General features: G+C 40.7%; 2 protein-coding genes across 3 annotated transcripts; one reads left to right on the plus strand and one right to left on the minus strand.

The window, feature by feature from the left end:
• Positions 1-19,896: 19,896 nt before the first annotated feature.
• LOC130732518 (uncharacterized) lies at positions 19,897-23,165 on the minus strand. Its single transcript, XM_057584548.1, has 4 exons — positions 22,229-23,165; positions 21,386-21,592; positions 21,287-21,310; positions 19,897-21,227 (listed from the first exon to the last, which is right to left on the minus strand). The coding sequence occupies exons 1-4, from the start codon at positions 23,163-23,165 to the stop codon at positions 19,993-19,995; spliced, it is 2,403 nt and encodes an 800-aa protein (XP_057440531.1). The 3' UTR covers positions 19,897-19,992.
• LOC130732950 (rust resistance kinase Lr10-like) lies at positions 22,997-25,882 on the plus strand. Of its 2 annotated transcripts, XM_057584974.1 has the most exons (3): positions 22,997-23,137; positions 23,740-24,291; positions 24,549-25,882. In XM_057584974.1, exons 2-3 carry the CDS (start codon positions 23,760-23,762, stop codon positions 25,697-25,699), a joined length of 1,683 nt encoding a protein of 560 aa, XP_057440957.1. In that variant the 5' UTR covers positions 22,997-23,137; positions 23,740-23,759; the 3' UTR covers positions 25,700-25,882. The 2 variants fall into 2 exon arrangements, with proteins under 2 accessions (XP_057440957.1, XP_057440956.1); XM_057584973.1 differs by lacking the exon at positions 22,997-23,137 and having other exon boundaries at positions 23,358-24,291.
• The last annotated feature ends 183 nt before the right edge of the window (positions 25,883-26,065 follow it).

Genomic DNA, 26,065 nt, shown 5'->3' on the forward strand with positions numbered 1-26,065 from the left:
TCCCGGGGCGACAGGGGAGACTTTAACTAATTTCCTCCTCTTGGGGGCTTGGGCGCCATCGGTTTGGTTCTCAGCACCGCCCCGTTTTTTCCCATCGCCCTCAGTGTTGAACTTTGGGGAGAAACGGGCCATTCTCCTCTCGCGGGCTTTCAGGAGCTCGGCGTTGGTGAAGTTCATATCTTCTGCAACAATAAAAAAAAAAAAGGGTCAGTAGCAACATAAGGGGTAAGAAAGAAAATGATGATGAAAAAACGAAAGGGAAATGGCGATGATAAAAACAAACTATAAGTGACCTAAGTATTTGGGTGTCCTTGAGAGGCGAGCGCCCTCAAGGACTGTTGCGTAGTCGAGAATAGGAAGCGAGGCGAGGAGATTCAAAAAGGCTTTGTCGTTAACAGACAAAAATTCTTCTGAAGGGTCGGTGATCCCATTGGGCTTCTCCGTCCAGTAGAGGGGAAAAAGGGCAGTCCCGCCCCTAAGGGTAAAGGCCTCAGGATAGGCGGGGTGAACCGCCACGCGGAAGTATCTCCGGGCGAAGGAGGACTTTGCGTTACTCTTGTGAGGGTTCAAGCACTTACGACCGGCTCGGGCCTTTAAAGAGATCCATCCTTTATTTTTGATGGACTTGGAGTCAACATCGTAAAGGTAGAAGAAGCTGGTGGGAGATGGGGCGGTGCCAACAGCGGCGCACAAGATTTCAAAGCACCGGATGAAGGCCCAGGCGTTGGGGTGGAGTTGACAAGGAGCCACGTTGATATCACGGAGAACGGCTTGAACGAAGGGCGAAAAAGGAAGCCTGACTCCAAGCTCGCCAAACATATACTCATATGCAAAGAAAAAATGGGATCTCTTCACATCGCCGTCGATTCTATGAAGCCAGGGGCGGTCCTCAGCGCTGCAGGGCCAAATCCTGAGTTTGGCGTTTAATTCATCATCGACAGACAAACCGCCAAGGTTACTCACGAATTCCACGATGAGCTCCCTATCCGGGAAAACAGAGGGTTGGTCTATAGCTTCATGGGAGGGTGCTCTCTGGACTGGAAGGGGCAAGGTCGCGAAAGTTCTCAATCGGTAAGGGGGAATCTCCGGGACCTCTAAACGGAGACCGGCGGCGGAGGTAGAGTCAGGGTCACTCTCAGAAGAAGAGGTGTGACTAGGGGAGTTAGGGTTTGAAGCCATCTTTGATAATTAGATGAGGAAAAGAAAAAGACGAGTAGAGATAAGATGTAGAGATAAGGGAACGAGGACTCACCGGGTAAGGATGTGAAGAGTGGGTAGCGGAAGGGGTGAAAGGCGACGGCACCAGAGCGGAAGTTGGAAGAGGGAGCTTGGTAAGCGATAAGAGAAGTAAAGAGAGGTCTCGGAAAGGGATGATTGTAGGGAAGAAGGGTTTTTATAGGCAAAGGGGGGAAGTTGGATGGGTGACGCGTGTCGGACGCGTGTGGAAGGTTGGAAGTCATTATGGCTTTTGGGAAGTGGGACGCGTGTGATGAGGAGTTACTGCGCATGATTGGACAGTTATGAGGAGTGAGGTGACGGTTGCGGAGAAAGGGGAAAACGACGTATCACATGGAGCAGTTAGAGATTTGAAAGGTTTTTGAAACAAGGGAAAGCGCGAAAGGCCTCGCCACCATGAAGACTAAATGCCATCGCCTAATAAATGGTGTCGCCAATGAAGTTTAGCCGCCCGCCAAGGGCATCGCCAGCCAACACTTGGATGATTAGTACATGACTAACATCTGTCACCTAGCTCGCCGACGAAGGACGCTCGCCTACTCCAACTTATCGTCAGTACAAAGCGATCGTTCCCGCCGCCTGTGGACTTGTGGACTTGCCGGTTTGGGTTGCTCGCCAAGACCAGTGGATTGGGCGACTAAAGATGCTTGTTTCCTTTCGCTTACGCCATGTCGGCGACGTAGTTTTCTTCTTTTTTCCTCAAGCCATGTTGGCAGCTTAGATTCCAGCACACCATAGGATGCATGTAAAAGCATTTAAAAGACACACTTAGCTCTCATCCTTCGAGCTCGGTGTCTTGTGGACTAGTGGACTGGGCGAGCCCCTAGAGGGGCGACGCCCAGGGTTCGGCCCGCCCAAGGGCGAGAGCCTGACCTTAAGTTGGGCCTCAACTTCAGAGGCCCAATTGGCCCAATAGGTAGTGCCCAAGCTCTATAAATAGGAGGTAGATACCAATTGTAAGGGACTTTTGGCTCATTTTATAAAATAGCACATGAAATTCAGCACTCTCTCTCTCATTCTCTTTCTCTCTCTAGCACATTCTTCCACTCTCTAGGTATTATCCCTTCCTTCAATGTTCATTCCCAGAACGCAAGTATTTCCATGTTAAATGCTCCTCTCGTGTCCGTGAATAATTGCTCAAGTGTTAAGAGTTAGGAGACATATGGATTGAGTTGGGGAGGTTTAGAGATCAAATCTTGGAGGGTGTAATTTATCTTTCCGATGTACCAAAAAAAAAATTCCTCCCATAGGAGCTTTCAACCCTGTAATTTAAAGATAAATAAATGTATACTATATATGTATTAATGTTTTCTAATCTTCCAAACATATTTCATCCTCAACTACCAAAACATTTTATACTAATATAAGTAAATGTATTAGGAAATGTATTAAATATAAGTAACTTATTTTGGTACATAATTTGATACTTATTGTCACATTTCAAACTGTAATAATAAATGAATTTAAATTTGTAGTAATTGTTTTAGAAAATTTTAGTCTAATATTGTATGTAATTGTGCTAAAATATTTAATTTTATTTCAATTAAATTAAATTAATTTAAATTATGTAATGTATTTTTTGTGGTGAATAAATCAGGAAATGTATGAACATAATCAAGTTATTTTACCACACAACTAATAAATTATGATTGATTTAAATTACTAAATGTATTTAATATAATAAAATATTTTCAAATTTAGATTGTAATAAATATAGTTTAGACGTTCTTAGGCCCTCCTTTCAACCAAAAAATATAATTTAACCAATAGTATGACATATTTATATAAGTGTGATTGTAATAATCAACATTTTTTTTAATTTAGATTCAATTTTATTAAATTTCTGCATGACATAGTTGTAGAAATTTTATTTATTTATAATCATATTTAATTCGAACTTATAAAATAATAGGGACATATGACATCATATTACTAATTTTATGATTATTCTAAAATATATATAATGATCTTGATTTCATTTATACAATAATAGAGATATATAAAATTGTATTACTAATTAAATGAATGATTCAATCACGTCATATTAATTTTTTTAAAATTAATCTAAACATTAAATTTTAATTTATCAAAAAATTTAGTTAAATATAAGTTTTATTGTTTAGACTAATTATAAGAAATTAATATTGCGTAATATGACTAATTAAATTTTAATTTATCAATTTTCCTCCTGTAACCAAAAAACTTTAATTTATCAAATATTCATAGCTATAAAAAATTGTAACTTTCTATTTTCAACTCAAACAATAAATATATATATTTAATAAAAAATATCAAATACATTTAATGGTAGAAATGTCACAATTGGCTTTTGTTAACTATTCTAATATCATTGATAACCATTAAATGTCATATTAATACCGTAGTTATTTTTAAAAATATGTAATTAATGATTATTTAAATTACTGAAAAATCAAAAAATATAAATATGACATCATCTACCTACTAATAATAGTATGAGAGAGAAAAATAGAAAGACAAAGCCTCAGAGGTTGACAGTTGTCGGAGTTGTCACTTTTTTATTTTGAAAATAATATATAGTATAGGATGTTTGAGAGTTGTTTAAAAGAATTGTTGCTAGCACTTCTTTTTATGTTTTAGTGTGTTTTTTTTTGTTTTTTTTTTTTTTGAAGAGAGTGTGTTTTGTTTTTTAGTGTAATGTGTGTAGCTTTAATCATGCATTTCAATAATTTTACAAATAAGTACTAGTTCGGCCAAAAATATCCACTGGATATTTTGTTAAGTCATATTGACTTTTTTTTTCAATAGTCATAATCGCCATTATTGACTTGTGATGTCTCATAATTGCTTTTAATTTCATACAATTTTTTTTTATAAGTACAAGGGGTACTTTTCAATCCCAATAAAAAAAGGACAAGGAAAACAATGAAAATACAAATAAGGAAAAACCTCTTGGAGGCTGGACTATAGGAAAATGCCTCATTAAAATCTTAATAGGAAAAAATCCATTAGAGCCTAAAGAAGGAAAAAAAAAAAATACATTAATCCTAAAGGCATAATAGAACCACCAAGAGGATTTCATACATGACTTCGGCTTCGTTGGCTTTAATTTTTGACTTGATAGGCTATTATTGGATGATAAGCCTATAATTGCTACTTTTGTTTAAGAAAAGGCCAATTGTAGTTGCTATGAAATTAGTCTGAGTCAGTCAACTAAATGCACCAAGACTTCAAACAGATGCTCTGGTTCACACATGAAATAAAATGCTTGGAAAAGTGGCTTTAAATTTTCATTCAATCACGTTCATGCATCGATGATATTTGGAAATTTTCTTTTATATCTATCTAGGAAGGAATGAAATAAAATTGGTTTACACGCACACAAACGAGCACTGACCGCTTAGAAGAGAACACATATTCTTTAGGATGATCTCTCTCCTTTCCCTAAGATGAACCTTGAGTCATCAAAACCTTTTTGACTCGGCCTGGCCCAATCAGTACCTTATGAGACTGACATTGTTTAGTGTTTCTATTATTTGATCACGAGGTTGGAGGACTGGGTGATGTTTCACTCACTCTGAAGGAAGACTGTCATTGAGAGGTACTAGAGTCCAGTTACAAGTCTAGAGTGGAGGGTGCCTGTTAAGCTAAAATTACGAGCACCACAACTCTCGACACCATGGTGCAAAGGTGAGTTCTCGACAACAAGGGTTATGGCGAAACCGGCAACTCAGCATACGGTGTCCCTCAAAGTCAAGTTAGTAAGAGCTATATCTCGACAAACTCAGTAGATGAAGAAATCTCGACCATCTTAATGGAAGAGGCAGTTATCGAGTAACAAGCAACTACAAGCACGTGCATATACCCACGATGCCACGAATAGCAACGGTTGCCCACGACTCAGAACCATCCACGCGGTAATAAAGTCACGTGCGCGAAGACCACCGGCTAAACGTGGGGCATGGCGCCAAAATTCAAAACCCACGAAGCCATCATGCATCCAAGAGAAACCGCCAAGAACGTGGGCAGGAACAGCACTATAAATAGAAGAAGCAGCAACAGAAAGAAAGGTTCCCAACTCAAAACTCTGAAAGTTCACCAAAAGCTCTAAACGTCCGCATCAATGAGACTCAGAGAGCAAAACGTGATGATGGAGGAGTATGTTGCAGAACCAACACTTTAGTTTTCTTGCATTTAAGCTTGTTAATTCCCCAGTTCTTTTATGCATTTCCCTGTCGAGATCCTTATCTCTTGTAGTTTTTATGTTATTTTGATATATGTGATTCCTTTGTAATTGACCCGTGTTTAATGAAATTCAGTTCTGTTTAAACCAACTTGGTGTTGTCGAAAAAGCATTTACACACACAATACTTTGGCAAAGCGTTTTCTCAAAAGGACCCCGAATCTAAACTTCCTTTAGTCGAACTAAGAGGATATTTGTTTACCAAAAAACCACGTAAACAAATTGGCACGCCCAGTGGGACCGTTTTTGTGAAAACTAAGTTTTAGATGATAGTAACCATGAAATGGTTAACATGTTATCTCGACAGATAGGTGAGCTAATCAACCCTGTGCTCCAAAATAATAATGCCAATAACCAGCATTTGGCACGACAGATGGATCGTTTGGCGACAGCCCTGGGGGCACCAGTCGAAATCCAACCGGCACCAGGGATTAACCAAATCCCGTTGCCTAACCATGTCCCTGTCCCTGTGCGCTATCAGGCACCGCAACACCAAGAGATGAGGGCAAACCCTTTGTACGAGGCAGTGCAGCCACCATTGCAAAATGTGTATATGGTAAACAGGGAAGAACACGCTGATGGTGTGCTAGAGAGAATTCGACACTAGAATGCTGGGGGGCAACAAAATGTTGTTGCTGTGGTGGAGCAATTGTTGAACCAACATGGTTTCAACGTGGGTTTCACGAATAGACCCCATTTTGTGTCAGCCTTTACAGAGGCGGTTCTCGAATCAGAACTTCCTCGAGGCTGGAAGGTCCCCAAATTCACTAAGTTCTCGGGGGATTCAGGAGAGTCCACTGTAGAACACATAGCCAGGTACCAAATCGAAGCAGGAGACTTAGCCATCAATGAAAATTTAAAAATGAAGTACTTCCCGAGTTCTTTAACCAAGAATGCATTTACCTGGTTCACCACCCTCGCTCCTAGGTCAGTCCACACATGGGCTCAGTTGGAAAGAATTTTCCATGAACAGTTCTTTAGGGGAGAGTGCAAAGTAAGTCTGAAGGATCTGGCTAGTGTTAAAAGAAAGCCAGCAGAGTCTATTGATGATTACCTAAACAGGTTTAGGATGCTTAAATCTCGATGTTTCACCCATGTCCCCGAGCATGAGCTAGTTGTCTTAGCCGCTGGTGGTCTAGAGTATTCTATTAGAAAGAAAATCGACACTCAGTATATTCGAGATATGTCTCTACTCGCAGACAGAGTGAGGCACATCGAATTACTAAAGGCCGAGAAGTCTGAGGAGAGGGCCAAGACCACTAAGTGGCCAAAGAAGGAAAAAGTGGCATACCTAGATGCTGATCCAGTATGTCAAAGTCCGTGTGTCTATCGAGAAGTCCCTGAAGACGTCGAATTAAACGATGTCAATCTGGCTGAACTTCAGCCAGGTGATCCTTATATTTGTAAAGCATTGAAACCGCGTGAAAACAAACTTGGGGAGGAAAACCCCAAGAACACGATTCCTGCTGTGAAAACTTATACTTTTGATGTGACCAAATGTGATGCAATTTATGATATACTTGTGTCTGATGGTTTGCTTGAGGTCCCTAAAGACCAAAAACTTCCTTCTCCTGAACAAAGGAAGGGGAAGAATTATTGTAAATATCACAACTTTTTTGGTCATTGGACTTCACAATGTGTTCGTTTCAGGGATCTTGTGCAGGGGGCATTGGACTCGGGAAGGCTCAAGTATGACGAAAAAGCCAAAAGCCAAATGAAGATTGACTCCGACCCGCTGCAGGTAGCTGAAGCCAACTACGTGGAACCTTTCTACATTGGCATGGTTGACATTTCTGAGAAGCTGAATCTGGGCCTGACACTCGAGGAAGCAAAGGAGGAAAACATGGCTGTCGAAGAACCAGAAGTCGCGACAGAGGTGAGCCTAGAGGAGGTTTACCCCAAGGCAGGAGAAACTCTTGACGAGTTTTTGTCACGAAGCAAAGATAGCAAGAAGGAGGTCATGCTTTGTCCTCGATGTAGTGCCGTTTTCGACAAGTCAGCAGCTAAAGCCTATCAAGATTCTGAGATGAAGAGGCATTACCAGAGCAAAATGCCTGTGTCTAGAAGGTTGAAATATCCCCACGAGGAGTGGGTTGAAAGAGATCAAGAGCTAGATGGCCACAAAGGCCAAAAGTCAAGAATCAAGGACAAAACTTATGTCCCTGATGCTGGTTTGCCAAAGAATCAATGGTTTAGGCCAACACCCCCAAGACCAAAACCATACCCCAAGTGGCAGAAAATCGACTTAGGCCAGGGGTCATCTTACATCAACAATTCCCGTGTGTCGCGGAACTATTCCTATGGCTCTGGGAATTATTATGCTCCTGAGCAAATGACTAGGACTCAATTCAGACGTTTCCTGAGGAAAAGAAAAGTTGAGAGAGAAAGAGGTGGCAAGTTCCGTTCATTATGGGACATAAAGCCAGAAGACAACCCTCACAAGGAACCTAGTGTGGCGTCAATCATCAACCAGCTCGACCACGCTATCAAACAGGGAACAGTTGTGCCCCCAAACCCGGCCAAAGAAAAAGGGAAAGATGTGGCTGAGGACGAGGATGAAGACATGCTCGACGATTTCGATGATAGCGATGGGGAAGATCTTAACATCATCTGCATAGTATCTATCTTACCCGCTGAATTCGACAGGATCTCGGAGGTCACCGAGAATGAAGAAGACTACTACGACGAGGAGGAGCCAGATGACAATCCCTTGTGCTACTACGTGATGCAAAAAGGATCCGTCGAAGACGAAAGAGCTATTTTCCAGAGGCCAACAGAGCAGATGAAAAGCCACTTGAAGCCGTTATTCGTTTGGGCCAAAGTCGATGAAAAAGGAGTCAACAAAGTTCTTGTCGACGGAGGGGCCACAATTAATTTAATGCCTAAGTTTATGCTCAAGAAGTTAGGCAAAACTGAAGCAGACTTAATCCCTCACGACATGGTCCTTTCTGACTACGAAGGGAAGACAGGTTCTTCTTTAGGAGCAATTATGATGAACATAACCGTAGGAACGGTGGCCCGTTCCACATTGTTCATCGTGGTGCCCTCAAAAGCCAACTACAACCTGCTATTGGGGAGAGAATGGATCCACGGCGTGGGGGCAGTGCCCTCAACCCTGCACCAACGTATTTCCATTTGGAAAGCAGATGGAGTCGTCGAGAACGTGCAAGCAGATCAGAGCTACTACTTAGCGGAGACAGGTTACGTCAGCAAGAAGAATTTCAAAAAGAGTTTAGCCACAATTGCTCCTCTAGACACAGTGGCCTCTCAATATTTCAACCCGTATTCGGAGTACTCGGTGACGTTGGATCCCATCAGGGGTTTAAACCTTAATGAAGCATACAAACCTGATGCCATGAGTGGATGGCACAGCGATGAAGAAAAGGATGCCACAACTGAGTGGCAAAACGAGGTTAAAGATGATTAATTCGAGCCTAGCTCGAATTTCGGCTTACGCAGCCGAAAACAGAATAAGGACGGCCCTGGAGGCCGCAAGGATAGCCAAAGAAATGGCTACTGACGAAGCCAATGCCTCAATTCTGCCTGTCGAAATGACATCTCAGGAGGAGGCGAAAACACATAAGGATAACACGTGCATAAAGAAAAACGAGCAGAGCGTCGATGAATGCGAATTCGAGGACCTTTGCAATTTGAGGCTAGATTGCATCTACGATGACGGCCCATTAGGCTTCGAAAAGCCAGTGGTCGACGTGTCCAAGAAAATGGAAGCACAAGACCCTTTGGAAGAAGTGGACCTGGGTGATGGCTCAGATAAGAGGCCCACATACATCAGTGCTCTTATTGACCCAGAATTAAAGGATAAGATGGTGAAATTACTCAAGGAATTCAAAGACTGTTTCGCTTGGGATTACGATGAAATGCCTGGCCTCAGTCGCGAATTGGTGGAATTGAAGTTACCCATCAAAGAAGACAAGAAACCAGTCAAGCAATTACCCAGGAGGTTCCATCCAGATGTGTTGGTAAAAATCAAGGAAGAAATCGAAAGACTCCTTAGGTGTAAATTTATCAGAACGGCTCGATACGTGGACTGGTTAGCCAACGTGGTTCCAGTGATCAAAAAGAACGGCAAGATGAGAGTTTGCATTGATTTTCGAGATCTTAACGCTGCCACTCCAAAAGACGAGTATCACATGCCTATTGCTGAAATGATGGTGGATTCAGCTGCTGGTCATGAATACTTAAGCTTGTTGGATGGTTACTCAGGCTACAATCAAATCTTCATAGCAGAAGAGGATGTGTCGAAAACAGCTTTTCGATGTCCTGGTGCCTTGGGAACATACGAGTGGGTGGTCATGCCATTTGGGTTGAAAAACGCTGGCGCGACCTACCAAAGGGTAATGAATACCATTTTTCATGATTTTATTGAAACTTTCATGCAGGTTTACATTGATGACATTGTGGTGAAATCCCCATCAAGGGATGACCATTTGTTGCATCTAAGGAAATCCTTTGAGAGGATGAGAAAATATGGCTTGAAGATGAATCCCCTTAAATGTGCCTTTGGTGTTATTGCAGGTGACTTTTTGGGTTTTGTGGTGCATAAAAAGGGCATCGAGGTCAACAAGAACAAAGCCAAAGCCATTCTCGACACAAGTCCACCAACCAGCAAAAAACAGCTGCAATCATTGTTAGGAAAGATTAACTTCCTAAGGAGATTTATTGCCAACCTCAGCGAGAAGACCAAATCATTTTCCCCACTTCTTCGACTCAAGAAAGAAGACACGTTTCGTTGGGAAGCAGAGCACCAGAAAGCATTCGATGAACTCAAAGCGTACTTGTCCAGTCCACCTGTAATGGCACCACCTATAGGGGGAAAGCCAATGAAGCTGTATATCTCTGCCACAGATGGAACCATTGGAAGCATGTTGGCTCAAGAAGATGAAGATAGCAAGGAGAGAGCCATATTTTACTTAAGTAGGGTGTTGAATGATGCAGAAACTCGATACACCACGATCGAGAAATTGTGCTTATGCTTGTACTTCTCTTGTGTAAAGCTGAAATATTATATAAAGCCAATTGATGTAATGGTTTTTTCTCACTATGATATAATAAAGCACATGTTATCTAAACCTATCTTGCATAGTCGAGTTGGTAAATGGGCTCTGGCCCTAACCGAATATTCACTCACTTACGCCCCACTAAAGGCAGTTAAGGGGCAGGCAATTGCTGATTTCCTAGTAGATCACACTTTGCCTAAAGAAATTGTAACTTATGTGGGCATCCAACCTTGGAAGCTGTTTTTCGACGGTTCCAGCCATAAAAATGGCACTGGAATTGGGATGTTCATAGTATCCCCAGGGGGCATCCCCACAAAATTCAAGTTTAGGATTAAGAAGAATTGCTCGAACTATGAGGCCGAGTATGAGGCATTGATATCAGGCCTCGAAATCCTGATAGCTCTTGGGGCAAAGAATGTTATCGTAAAAGGAGACTCTGAGTTGGTAATAAAGCAACTCACCAAGGAATACAAATGCATCAGTGAAAATCTAGCTAAGTACTACACGAAAGCTAATAATCTGTTGGCCAAATTCGACGACGCTAGGCTAGGCCATGTTTCCAGAGTAGACAATCAAGAGGCCAATGAATTGGCACAAATCGCGTCAGGATATATGGTCGATAAATATAGGCTAAAAGAGCTTATCGAAGTCAAAGAAAAACTAAACCCCTCTGACCTCAACGTCCTAGTCATTAACAACATGGCACCTAATGATTGGAGAAAGCCAATTGTCGATTACTTGCAAAATCCTGTGAGTACCACAGACAGAAAGACGAAATACAGGGCAATGAGCTATGTCATCATGGGAAACGAGCTATTCAAGAAAAACGTCGACGGAACACTACTGAAGTGTTTAAGTGAAGACGACGCGTTCGTAGCAGTCTCGGCCGTTCACGATGGGTTATGTGGTGCCCACCAGGCAGGAATCAAGATGAAATGGATTCTATTTCGACAAGGGATGTATTGGCCTACTATTATGAAAGATTGTCTGGAGTATGCCAAGGGGTGCCAAGATTGCCAGAGACACGCAGGGATACAACATGTGCCGGCAAGTGAATTACACTCAATCATTAAACCTTGGCCATTTAGGGGATGGGCTTTAGACCTAATTGGCGAAATTAACCCATGTTCTTCTAGGCAACACAAGTACATAATAGTGGCTATAGATTACTTTACCAAGTGGGTAGAGGCAATTCCTCTACAAAATGTTACCCAGGACACGGTGATCGATTTCATTCAGAATCACATCGTGTATCGTTTTGGGTTACCTGAGTCACTCACTACAGACCAAGGCACAGTATTTGTAGGCCAAAAAGTGGCATCATTCGCGGAATCTTGGGGCATAAAACTCCTAACCTCAACTCCCTATTACGCTCAAGCGAATGGTCAAGTAGAAGCGGCCAACAAAACATTGATCTCCTTGATTAAAAAACATGTTGGTCGAAAACCTAGAAGATGGCATCAAACATTGGACCAAGTGCTTTGGGCTTACAGGAATTCACCTAAAGAAGCTACCGGGGCAACACCATTTCGACTAGCGTACGGCCAAGAAGCGGTATTACCAGCAGAGATGTATTTGCAGTCATGTAGAATCCAAAGGCAAGAGGAAATTCCAAGTGAAGATTATTGGAATATGATGCTTGATGAATTAGTCAATCTCGATGAGGAAATACTATTGGCGTTGGATATCTTAACCAGGCAAAAGGATCGCGTTGCTAAAGCTTACAATAAAAAGGTTAGAGCTAAATCTTTTATGCCCGGTGATTACGTATGGAAGGTTGTCTTACCAGTCGATAAAAGGGATAAACGCTACGGAAAGTGGGCCCCAAACTGGGAAGGCCCTTTCACAGTCGAGAAAGTACTTTTAAACAACGCTTATTCGATTAAAGAATTAGGAGGTCGAAATCGACAAATAACGGTAAATGGCAAATACTTAAAAATGTATAAGCCAACGTTGCATGAAATAAACATCGAATAAAGAAGCAAGAATAAGAAAATAAATAAAGTAAATTGCCAAACTCGAATGTTTAATTAATTGGAATAGAGCATTTACAACTATGGCAAAGAAACTTTAAAAAGGGGGATTGGCCCTATAACTATCGTATTTAGCCCTAAGAGGCTCCATGCGCCTCAAGACATCCTCTTGTTGGGATTCTAGTCTCGATTTCTCCTGTCGAAGATCCAGCTCCTCACGGGCAGCGGAAGAGAGCTTGTCCACCAAGGCTTTCAGAGCTCCCACACTCCCCTCAGGGTCCGCTTGGTTCAGAGCAGCCTTCAACTCTTCAAATTCTTCCATCTTCTCCTCAATTTGGTGTTCAGCAAAGAACACTCTTGCAGTAAGCTCCCGGTGTTCTTCATACAGGGGTACAGCTTCATGCAGGAGGCCCAGGAACTCCAGGATAGGGGTTTTTACAGAGGCAATAATATTCCTCTGTAAAAGCTGGTTAATGAGCCTGGTAAGCTCTTCAGCCAGAGAAAGGGAGGAATGCAATTCCCAAAACAGGTCTTCGTCAAAGGCCAAGCTCCGGATCTGGTTAAGAACACGACGGCTAGCCATGGTTGAAAGGGTGTGTAAAGGCAGGAAAAGAATTCTGGAAAAAAGGCAAGGAAGAGCTTGAAGAAGTTGCTAAAGAGAAGTAACCAAGAATGCTCTATTTATAGTATAACAACAAAGGAATGCATTAATTAATGGCAATCAGTTGCCAACTCTTCATCTTATGGTCATAAACCATGTAGATTACCACTACCATCGTGAATAGCTTTGGCCTTTAATGAACAAAGACTTACATTGAATCAAGAAAACGTGGTATAAGATTGCAATAAATGGGTTCATTCCCCAGAAACCAAGCAACGACTACGTAAGGGGATGCAAGGGAGTTTGAACGGTGCAACAATGAGTGAATAGCCGTCAGAATAAATGCGTAGTGGAAACTGAAAAGACTTGGCAAATTAAACGTCAAATTATATGGCCTACGTGCCAAAACCATTGTCGAAATATTACATACAAATTGGCATCGAAAGCCATGGTTAAAATAACGCCATCATTACATACTGATAAGAGAGAATCCTAAAGCAGGGATTTAAAAGAGTTCAAACGATCAGCGAAGGTAGCAATCTTGGCATCAAGATCCTTCTTCACGGCCTGGTCAACCTCCAACTCCTTGATAACATCTTTTGTCGAGATGATAAGAGCCTTGGAGTCCTTAGTAAGCACATCCAACTGAGCCTTCACAGCAGGGCCTTCCTCGACCAAATCAGCTCGCTTTTTCTCCAACTTGGCAACCTCTCGATGCAGCTCCTCAAGTTTAGTGTCGACTTCAGAGATTTCATCTGCAATTAAAACCTTCCTAGCAGTGAATTTCTTGAAGTCCTCTTTCATTGCTGCAACTTGAGCTTTACCAGAAGAGACTTTTGCTTCCTTAAGGCTGACAGCTTGACCAACGTCCTTAACTTGATGAAACGTGGCTGAAGCATCCGCTAAGAAGGATTGAAGGTTGGCCAAAGCAGCAGCCTGATGAGAATCAAGTCTTTGGCCAAGAAGGAAGACGAGCAGTTCCTTAGCAGTATGGCCCGCTTGAGGATCAACTTGGATCTGGTCGAGAAACCCACTGGCGAAAACAATAGCCTTCAGCCGACCCATACTCTCCTTGATTTGCTGAAAATTGGCCACCCCACTAGATTGAGCAGTCTCAGCAGTGGCATCAGCTTGATGGGGTGGAGAATCCCATTCCAAGGTGCCATCGAGAAAGCCATCCAAAGCTGCCAGCGGGTCCTCCTCAAATAAAGTGTCGAGCTTTTCACTAGACACATGAGATGAAGAGCCACCCTTGGCTTGAGGCGAAGGTTGCACAGTGGCAGTCGATTTTGGAGGAGGCATAGGGTTATCATCCTTGCCTGGAAGAGGTTCTGCTTCGTGAATGGGAGAGGTTGCACCTTGAGTTTCCTACAAGGAAAACCTCTTTAATGCCCTTTTCGATAAAGTAAAATGCATATTAGAGGAGCCAACAAAACATGAAAAATATAAAGATACCTGGCAAGCAGATTCCTTAGAAGGGCTCGAGTTGGTAGAGCTTCTGGAACGACGGGGAGACTTATGACCAGATTTGCTCCTGACCTTCCTCCTTCCCTCGGATGTTGAAGTCTTTTTAGCCGAGGATGCGGCTTTGGGAGGTTTCTCGACACCTTCAGCTTTGGATTTTGCAGGATTGGGAGCTGGAGAAGTCTCACGGGATGGAGAATTGGAAGTGGAATGCTCATGGACGCTAGCCTAAAAGAAACAAAACAAACAAGAAATGACTCAGATTAGGAAACCACAGGTTAAAAATGTCACAAGGTACCCTCGAGAATGGAAAACATACCTGAATGGCGGCGTCGCCACCACCCTCTTTGTCATCGACTTCTGGTTGAGCATCAGATGCCAACTTAGAAACCCCACTAGGGGTGGAAACACCAGCCCCCTTGGCCCTCTTCTGACTGACCGAAGCAACAGGCTTGGGTTTCCTTTTTCGACTCTGTCGAAGAATATGTTAGTTCATAATCCAAAGAAATCGAAAAGAAAAAGGGAAAAGCATGAGGAAAGTACCTTGAGCTTGTCAGCAAGACTGACATCATCATCCTCATCATCATCATCATCATCCTCAATCACGACTGGCTTGTCCTTGGAAGAATGAGCCACCGGGGAAATAACTTGAGGAGCCGGTCGAGTAATGACTTCGGCTGTAAACAAAAGAGAAATTAAGAAGTAAAACAAGGAAAACCAAGGCCAAGTCGAAGTATTACCTTGACCAATACGCATGTTCAGCGATATGTGGTTGAAGATTTCGACGGGCACATGATACGGAAAGTTCCATAGGTGGTACTTAGTCCAAGTCACTCGCTTTCGAGGAGGTAGAGCTTGATTGGCCAACACATTTATGTTTACATGGTCAACCCATTTAGGCAAGACCGGTGGAAAGGCCAATGCAAACCTACTCGTAGGCAAAGATGGGAACCTAAAGCCAGTTTTTCGAATAACAAAAGATAGACCCTCCTCACCAGGAGGAACAACTAACTTAGATTTCTTGGCTTTAATTTCCCATTTTTGCCTTAATACTTGAGCTGCTTTCGCAACCGTATCTCGAAGGCGAAGAGTTGGGTAATATACCACACCAAAGAATTCTTGAAAAGATCGAATTTCTGCCAGGTGCATACCTTTGGTCTTCTTCGGATCCTGCTTCTGCAAAAGAAAAGCATCTATCATGCATTGCAGACAATCGACGAGGGGCTTCAAAATTTGAGCCCAATACTCAGACCACCGGGCTTTGAAAGCATTAGTAGCATAATATGAAGGAGCGTAAGTGAAGGGGCTTAAGTTGAGGAGTTTCTTGTTATAAAACTGAACAGTCGTGTCGAAAGCAGAAGCCCTTTTAATAGCTCCGGGGTACAGGACTAGACTCTTGTCAAATAAAGTGTTGGGTAGAACTTGGCTAAGCCCAAACTGTCGAGAAACCAATTGAGGGTTGTAGCCACACAGAGTATAGTGACTGCTAGCAAAGCCCACAGTTAAAACCCTAGGAGATAAGAGGGTCCTCCAGAGTGTGATGTGGTGCTCCTTGGGCAATGCAGAATCAGAAGCATTAGGATAAGAATTCCTTAGCCAGAAAGGGCCACGAACAGCCTTGCTGTAAGGAGAGAAACTGGAACGATAGTGCTTCAGCTTGAGAAACATGGTAAAGTACTTTCTGAAATCAGCTTCAAAACTCGACGCATCATAAGCAGGGGTCAGGGTCTCGAGTCTGTGGGCATTAATCCTGGTGTTAGAAACAGTTGGAGGATTATCTTGTGCCGGCAGAAGAGATTCGAAAACTGCATTCAACCAAAGTTGAAACAACCAAAGAGGTCCAGCTGCATTCAGAGAGACGGTCTTGGTATTCCGGATATCCTCGACAGCTTCATTCAGCATCTGATAAAGGTTGCCAAGGACAAGCCTAGCCATAGCGAGTTGTCGACCCTCGTGAAGTAGATTGGCTAAGGGCAAAAGCTTGGCAGGAATGCGCAAAGACTTGGTGCAAAAAACATAAGCAGACAGCCAATACAGCAAGAAAGCGACATGTTCAGCATCAGACACCTCACCACTCTCGACATAATGGTCCTTAATGAATCGACTAAAAGAAATGTTGTCAGTAGGAATCGAGATGGGTTTGACAGTGGCAGGTGCAGAGTGATAATCATCACCAATGGGCCATAATCCGGTGATAGCAGCAACATCCAAGAGGGTGGGGGTGATCATGCCAAAGGGAACATGAAGGCAGTTGGTGGACCTCTCCCAGAAATAAAGTGCACTCAACAACATAGCAGGGTTATACGAGATTGGAGATCTCGACAGCTGAATCAAGTCGAGAATCCCGACATCCTTCCAGTGTTGCCTCTTATCTTCCTCAACCCTATCTAACCATTTCAGGTAGGCTTTGTCGTTAGCAGAGGGGTTAGGAGGAGCTGAACGAAAGGCTCGTTTTGGGTAGAAAGAAATGGCATACGGTAAGAAGGTTGAAATGCCAAAATAAGCTTCTCTCCCCTAACGCTAGGGTGAAATGATTCATGGTCTTCAGGGAGACTATTGGGCCTATCATGCTTTACTACTTTCAAAGGACCCAAAATGGCGCGTAAAGTACCATTAACAGAGAAAGGAATGAGTACCTGGGATTTCCAGATAGCTCTCTTCTCTGCTTCGTTGGGGGGTTCCGGGATTGCCACGCGCTTGGATTCATCCAGCTTAAGCTCAGTGGCCAGCGGAATGGTCTGCTCAGGATTGGAAGCCATCGAAGAAAACGGTAGATATTCCAGAGAGAACGGAAGAAGATGAAGTGAGAACGCTGGGGGAAGAAGCTGAAGGTTTGAGAAAAGTGTAAAGCTTGAACGAGGAATACCAAGAGGGTATTTATAAACAGAAGGGCAAACGGAACCCAGGCCGCATTGAGCGGTAATTTATAAAAATTTGGGGTCCAAGCGATTATTTTATTAGTTAACTCATGTCACTTCTCAGCTTTTTGGCATAGGCGAAATCATGGCCCTAAAAAGGCTATAACTGTCAGCTAGTGGAGAAGTCATCAGACGTTATGGCTGCTGATTGGACTTGAAGATCGAATGGTCAAGAGCACAAAGTATTTGAATCGTTGGAATCGAACGGCTGCGATCAAAAATGCTTGGTGTCTTCAAGCCAGAGCAGTCGACAACCAACATTCTTGGGGGGCAACTGTTAAGCTAAAATTACGAGCACCACGACTCTCGACACCATGGTGCAAAGGTGAGTTCTCGACAACAAGGGTTATGGCGAAACCGGCAACTCAGCATACGGTGTCCCTCAAAGTCAAGTTAGTGAGAGCTATATCTCGACAAACTCAACAGATGAAGAAATCTCGACCATCTTAATGGAAGAGGCAGTTACCGAGTAACAAGCAACTACAAGCACGTGCATATACCCACGATGCCACGAATAGCAACGGTTGCCCACGACTCAGAACCATCCACGCGGTAATAAAGTCACGTGCGCGAAGACCACCGGCTAAACGTGGGGCATGGCGCCAAAATTCAAAACCCACGAAGCCATCATGCATCCAAGAGAAACCGCCAAGAACGTGGGCAGGAACAACACTATAAATAGAAGAAGCAGCAGCAGAAAGAAAGGTTCCCAACTCAAAACTCTGAAAGTTCACCAAAAGCTCTAAACGTCCGCATCAATGAGACTCAGAGAGCAAAACGTGATGATGGAGGAGTATGTTGCAGAACCAACACTTTAGTTTTCTTGCATTTAAGCTTGTTAATTCCCCAGTTCTTTTATGCATTTCCCTGTCGAGATCCTTATCTCTTGTAGTTTTTATGTTATTTTGATATATGTGATTCCTTTGTAATTGACCCGTGTTTAATGAAATTCAGTTCTGTTTAAACCAACTTGGTGTTGTCGAAAAAGCATTTACACACACATTACTTTGGCAAAGCGTTTTCTCAAAAGGACCCCGAATCTAAACTTCCTTTAGTCGAACTAAGAGGATATTTGTTTACCAAAAAACAACGTAAACAGTGCCTAAAGTGAGGGAAGAACGTAATTTCTATATGGGTATAATCCTTGCTTCATTCATTTGTTTACAAGCTTCACCTACTCCCTCCTTGTGTCCACTAGCGCTCCTTGAAACACACGATCTAATAATAAGGAAAAGTGATTCATCTTACTAATTAACTCAATATATGCTGATATGCTCCCTTTTTTTTTTTAATTTCGGGTGATACACCTCGAACAAATATGAGTATATTTTTCCTTTCATTTGATTGGTGATATTGTTTGTGCGTAATTTTCTAATTGAAATTGGAGGATATCGGATCTTTATTATCTCAAATTGTATTTTATTTTCTATTTCAATCAATTTTATTAGTGATGAATAATTATTTGAAGATGAAAGATAATGATCCGAATTTGGAATGTACTCATTTATATATACACATCCATTGACGTGTTAGAAAAGTATATATCAATATATGACATATGTTGACAAGTATTTCTGGCTTAATTGTGCACCAAGTCCAAATAACAAAGGCCACATTGTTGGCTCCAATTTTCCAAAATTTGTTCACACTCACAGCTGGTGTTTTATGACAACAAGGAGTTTCCAGTCTTGTGACAGACTTTTTAGCAAAAAGTGATTTTAATCATCATACGGGCCTGAAAGAAAGGCTTCATGAGATTCATTGGTTTTGCTTTTATACGGGAAGTTGTAAAATTGGTTCATCAAGCAGGACTTTAATATTTTAATTCACGTGATTAAATAGATCTAATTGAATATTTGTATAAAACTTATGAATTTTTTTTGAAAGTAACTTATGAATGTTATTTGAGTAAATAAGACTTTGCATTACTTGTCAAAAAAAAAAAAAAAACTTCTGCATTTGATCCGAAAGTCACTCTAACTTAAGTTAATGCTAAATAGGTCGAAATATTTTGTATACAAAACGTAAGAATGACATGGCATATGATGTGTTTGTACCCACCTTCAATTTCTGAAAAGAACAATGGCGCAGTGTTTTACCAGTTGCTCGTAGATCTGGTCTTTCTCCGCTCTCCGCTTCTCTTCGTTCTCTATCATTTTATCGCTAGCTCATATATTAGTACCAGTTCTAGATCTCCGATTTAGTGGCGGAGGAACCTGCCATAGAAAACTATACCAGTTCTCATAGATCACTACTGGTTCTCCGATTTAGTTCCACTAACTATATCTCGTAAGATATAGCACTTCTCATAAAATGACATAAGAGATTATTTATGGAGGTGTGAGTTCTATTTTGTATCGTAGTACGATTTCTTCAAATAAATGGAAAAACTGAACATATGTATTTTCTCATAAATAAAGATAATAATATCTCCAAATAAGAGAAAAAAGGTGGCGTTGTCGAAGGTAATTGTTTTCAATAAATAAGTACAAAATATAATTGAAAATAAAATTACTAGCAAAGATCAAGAAGAATCCTTCAATAAAGGATCATTTGCAATTTACTCTAGAAAACACATTGAGCTAGAAGTATCAACTGATGTGAATTTATCAGTATTGTTTTCAAGATCTTGAATACTTTCAGTTGGGTATAGAGAAGGTTTTGGAGGCATTATAATGCTTTCAACTTCTCCTTCGAGCATCTCCAATACTTTGTTCATTGATGGACGATCATTGGGCCTTAGTTGTATACACCATAGAGCAACTATGAACATCTTTTTCACATTATCCTTTTCCTCATAGGTAACTTCTCCAATTTCTATCTCTCTTTCCTCAATCAATTGATTATAAATCCAAAGAGGAAGGAAAATTTGGCTTGAGTTATCTGCATATGGATTCAAATTTCTTCTCCTGTTTGCCATTTCCATCAAAAGCATTCCAAAACTATAGACATCAGCCTTATATGACACTCCTCCAACATTTTGATAAAATAATTCTGGAGCCATATAGCCAATTGTTCCTCTTGCTGCAGCCAAAGTGACAATGCTATTGTCAATTGGGTAGAGTCTTGCCAGACCAAAGTCTGAAACCTTAGGAATAAAGTTCTCATCAAGAAGGATGTTGTGAGGCTTGATATCAAAATGTAAAATTTGCATGTCACAACCTTGATGTAAATATGCAATACCTCGAGCAACTCCAAGAGATATTTTGTACATTTGACTACAAGTTAGAGAAATTTCATCTTCTTTGGAGGAAATATATCTATCAAGAGAACCTTTGGGCATGAATTCATAAACAAGAGCACGTTTGGATGCCTCAACGCAAAATCCAATAAGGTGAACCACATTGCCATGATGTATTCTTCCTATGGTTGCGACTTCACTAATGAATTCTTGCCCATTAGCCTTAGGTTTTCCCAGCATCTTTACCGCTACAAAAAGTCCGCTACGGAGCTTTCCTTTATAAACCAATCCATAGCCTCCTTCACCCAACTTGTCTTTAAAACCTCTAGTCATCTGCTTTATATCTTTGTATGAATACCTTATTGGCATGAGGGAGCTCCCTTGAAGAAAATCTTCAAGATTTTCATAAACTGATGTATGACTCCTCCGATATATATGTATTAATTTTCCAAAGAAAATTACAAGACCAAATATAAATTTCATTACAATATATGATGCCAAGACATATCCTGTGACTTTTCCCATCTTAAAATCGAGTTTAGAAGCTGTATAATCCCCATCGTAGTTATCATATATACTTATCTCTTCACCCGTTATCATATATATATATATATATAGTGTTAAATAAAATTGTGAAAAATAGAATGCACAATGAATTGAAGTAAAATATTACCTTGTCCAATCCCGACTATAATTTCTGCAAATAAAAATAGTTTACACATTATACACAACAAATGGAAGCAATAGCATACAAAAGACTACAATATTTAACCAGAAAGAATAAGTAGTAACCATTGGTACTTATGTTGACCAAATGAAAATAAATTTATGCCACTATGCGACGGATATAATATAACAGGACAAAGCCAGCTGCCAAAATATTTGTAGCATACATGGGGAAAGAAAAGAAGAGACAGTTGCTCCTTACCTTCGAGAAATATTCGCCCCTTGGAGAAAATTCCTAATTTATGTAGTCGTCCTGTGTATATGTCACAATTTAGTTGCTTCAGAAAATTTGTTGAATAAATACTGTATCATATGCATGCAATTTATATATCCATCCTATATCTCATTGAAATTTAAGACATGGGTTTCTTGTTTGTAAAAAACTTCTTTGACTTTTCTATATATATTTTTTTTAATATTCATGAATTTCTCTTTTTAAGTTAACAACTTTTTAAAATTACACTATCTATTTCATATGCTTATCAAAAAAAAAAAAACTATCTATTTCATATTAAATGAGAGTAAACATGAAAAAAATTAATTAATATTTCATAGATATTAAAAACTGAATTATATTTTGAGAAAATGTGATTTGTAATATGGAATGAGGGAGTATTGAATTTTTAAAACAATAAATTTTGTAAGAAAAAAGGCAAAAACAAACAGAATTTTATCTAAATGACCCATGAGAAAAATTTCAATTTTGTCTAAAAAGTGACTTATATTTTAAGAAAATATAATTTATAGAAGTTGTCTAAATGACCCATAAGAAAATTTAGGTTAAATAACCAACCCATCATTTTGAATTTTTAAATCAAAAATATTTGTATGAAAAAGGGTAAAACTAAACAAACAGTAATTTCAACTTCAAGTGTTTCTTAGTTCTTACCAGTACCACAAGTGATTGGAAATCCCAGTGGACTTCTACAGTAATCAACGAACTTCTTGCATTGAAGACTCTGGGTGTTTACAATCAAAAAGCAATCAGGCTTTCCACAAAGATGTTGACAAGGATGTCCCATCCATGAAACCTCAAATCCAGAGACCAGCATCCTATGAATTTCATCGTATGAAAATGTTTGGTCGGGTATCACCCAATTCTCTTCACTGTAATTGTAACCAAAAACGGACATGAGTGTAACAAGCTTCACGTTGCAGCCAACTTTGAAATTCCCAACCAACAAGTCCCCAACGATGGCATAAACATGGCCTTGTGAATCATGGGAATTGACGCTGCTGCTGCTGCATGGAGCTGAATCCACGTACAGTGGATCATCCCTCACTGGATTGCTGCAGTTCATGAAAACCACGTGCTGGAACATTCGTGTGTTAACTAATCTAGATTGACTGACATATCCAGTGCCTTCATCATCAACTAATCTATATTGACTGGCATCATAAGGACCTGCGTTGTAGTTGTTTTCATCTAACAACAGAGAAGAAGGAGGGAAATTGCGTGCCGATAAAAAATAGCGAGGAAAGGAGGAGCAATCTTCTTCACCCTCTTGAATGGCGGGATCGACGAGCCGGATGGTGAAGTTGTTGTAATTGATTGCCTTCACATGGTAGTTTTGGCCAGGAAACAAAGGTAACAACAGTGTGCTGTTGTTTACACAAGCTAACTCGTACTTCGGATCCCCGCAATTTGCAGGGTCACCCTTCAGCCGAAATGGGTACATAATGTTTGTGAATTTGCCGCAATGAGAAGGAGGACACGTTGTCTTTTTAGCTGTTGCAGTTTCTTGATGCAGCTGCAGGAGTAGCAGCACAAGTATAATTTGGAGGAGGAAGCATGAGGGTGAGGAGAAGAAGGATTTCAATTTCATGATTTATTGTTAATTTCACTTCAAGTTCTAGTTCTAGCGGGGATCGATAGAACAAACATGTTTCATTCATTCATTCATATACTGATATACTCAGCTTTCTAAGGACATACTCAATTGATTGTCTTTCTCTAAGTCAAAGTCTTTCTTTCAGCCAGCCAGCCCTATCAAATCATGATGGACTTGGAAGTCTTTGTGTGCCACTTACGCGCATTCTTCCATTAATTGGTTTGTGGTTTGCATTATCACATTCAGATTTCTTCAATGTTGCATTTTTCTCTCAATCAAAATCATGACATTATTACATTGACTTGGAAGTCTTGTGTGGGACTGTACTGGGACGACTTACGCGCATGGGTTTGTTTGAATTTTCACATTCCACACAATTTCTTCTTTACCTTATTTCTTCAAGAAAAACAATTACTCTATGCTATAGTTAGAGAGGTTAACAGATCAGACATGAAAACTAGCATGATGTCAATGCTAGCGCTGCTAATAATTCTGCAGCTGCTCTTCATGACTAGTGTTGGAAATGCTCACAATAATCAATCCTGTCCCTTCCATCTATCTTATGCAGATAACAGCAATGATCAGCAGATGATGATTGAATTTCCAGCACTTCCAGTTCCAGTGAGACTCCTCGTCAACTACATAGACTGCGAAAGACGAGAAATACTTCTATCTGATCCCGACCACTGTCTTCCTAGACTCTTTCTAAGACACAACTTCTCATTGTTTTACCCTTTAAGACCCTCCTCGTCGCAGTCAAGCTACAATACTAGTTTCTTCGATTGTTCTTCAGTTGGACAACACCATCTGAGAAGCTGGGTTCAAAATTCCTCCAATGCCCAAGATATGCTGTCTTGCCCAATTTATGTCGCTGACCCCGGAGAAAGTGTCGTTGATTTGGACCTTTTTCAGTGCACCAAAATGTTTGATCAAGTTTTGCCATTATTTTCAGATGATGTACGGCAGAACTCACTCCAATTGGAATGGCCGGAAACAAATTTTGATAGAGGGTGCTTAAGATGTGAACACAAATTAAAGAACAAATCAAAGAGGAGGATGAAGATGAGTGAGCACAAATCAAAGCACAAAATTCATCAATCCGCAATTTTTATCGCTGCAGGTAATTTGATCAAACAAAATCTTCTGTCTCATCCTATTTATTTGACCAATTGAATTATATGATTCCATTAAGAAAACGATATGAGTGAGTCCATTACAAACATTCATGTGTCTTTTTAACTGATATAACAAAACAGAAAAATGATACACCATTTGGGGCACATAAAAGCTTATTCCTCTTTGCTCACGTTTGTTTGATCCATTTTGTTTTCATTTGAACATGCTTTTGTTTCAAGTTTATATTTTTGAAATTTGCAGGTGTAGTTATTGGTTTACCTTTCCTGGTGTTTTTGCTCAGTGTCACCTTTCGAATATATCGCAATTATAGGATGAAAGGGGAGGATCATGCAAGAGTTGAGAAATTTTTGAAGGATTACAGGGCTCTGAAGCCAACCAGATTCTCTTATGCTGATATCAAGAGAATCACAAACAAACTCAAAGAGAAGCTAGGTGAAGGAGCTCATGGAGCAGTCTACAAAGGTAAATTATCCACACAAATTCTGGTTGCTGTGAAGATCCTCAACAACTCAGAGGGAGATGATGGGACAAAGTTCATCAATGAGGTGGGAACCATGGGCAAAATACACCATGTCAATGTCGTTCGCTTGCTTGGCTATTGTGCTGATGGGTTTCATAGAGCTCTAGTTTATGACTATTTCCCAAACGGGTCACTACAGAATTTCATCGTCTCTTCACCCAACAACAAGGATAAGAAAACCTTCCTTGGATGGGAAAAGTTGCAAGAGATTGCTCTTGGCATAGCCAAAGGAATTGATTATCTTCACCAAGGTTGTGATCAGAGGATTCTTCACTTTGACATCAATCCTCATAACGTCTTGCTTGATGACACCTTCACTCCAAAGATTACTGACTTTGGTTTGGCTAAGCTGTGTTCCAAGAATCGAAGCACGGTGTCCATGACTGCAGCCAGAGGAACACTAGGCTACATGGCACCTGAAGTTTTTTCTAGAAACTTCGGCAATGTGTCTTACAAGTCTGATATCTACAGTTATGGGATGCTATTGCTAGAGATGGTTGGAGGGAGAAAGAATATTGTAAACAACACTACAGGTCAAGAAAATAATAATGTTCAAGTTCTGTATCCAGATTGGATACATGGTTTGGTTGAAGGAAGAGACATGCATGTCCGTATTGATGATGATGAAGAGGGAGATTTTGAAATTGCAAAGAAACTAGCTATTGTGGGACTTTGGTGCATTCAGTGGCATCCTATGCATCGTCCATCCATGAAGACTGTGATGCAGATGCTCCATGGAGAGGGAGACAAGTTAAAAGTTCCCACCAACCCTTTCCAGCCAAAAACTTCAGCTAGTACAAGCAGTACTAGTGGTACTATTGTTGCAAAACGTCTGAATTTGGAGCTGGAAGTGATTCAAGAGTTAGATTAGCTTAACTATAGATTTCTATTAATTAGTTGGTTGTTCATTGTCGATGACTTATTACTTCTTAGCAATGTACTTAGTGTGTGAGTTTATCGACATATATAATATTTAAACTTATAATGTAACCTGAAAACTTCTGCATGAGAGTTACTCTTTCACAATGGAGATTGATCGAATCTCTTTGTTTTTGATGATGGTGTGCGGTCTTGAAAAGCTTCTCGGGCTCAAAGGAGCTGCATTGACACGATGAGGGTGTACTGTATTTTTAAAATGCACTTCGATGCTCAAGTTAATGAGAGCAAAGAGAGAGCCTCACTGTCTTAAGAAGAACTCAAAGTTTGCATAATAATTAATGAGTAATATTTAAGTTAA

Source organism: Lotus japonicus, chromosome 1 (assembly GCF_012489685.1).
Source record: "Lotus japonicus ecotype B-129 chromosome 1, LjGifu_v1.2".
Classification (NCBI taxonomy): domain Eukaryota; kingdom Viridiplantae; phylum Streptophyta; class Magnoliopsida; order Fabales; family Fabaceae; genus Lotus; species Lotus japonicus.

What these genes read in the sequence shown, in the direction of transcription:
- LOC130732950 (XM_057584973.1), top strand. Translation starts at nt 23,427, where the DNA reads ATGTTGCATTTTTCTCTCAATCAAAATCATGACATTATTACATTGACT. An exon ending in CGCAATTTTTATCGCTGCAG is followed by an intron (nt 24,292 to 24,548) that starts GTAATTTGATCA and finishes TGAAATTTGCAG; the next exon opens with GTGTAGTTATTGGTTTACCT.
- LOC130732518 (XM_057584548.1), bottom strand. Translation starts at nt 23,165, where the DNA reads ATGAAATTGAAATCCTTCTTCTCCTCACCCTCATGCTTCCTCCTCCAA. An exon ending in TCCAATCACTTGTGGTACTG is followed by an intron (nt 21,593 to 22,228) that starts GTAAGAACTAAG and finishes ACATATACACAG; the next exon opens with GACGACTACATAAATTAGGA. An exon ending in TATAGTCGGGATTGGACAAG is followed by an intron (nt 21,228 to 21,286) that starts GTAATATTTTAC and finishes ATTTAACACTAT; the next exon opens with ATATATATATATATATGATA.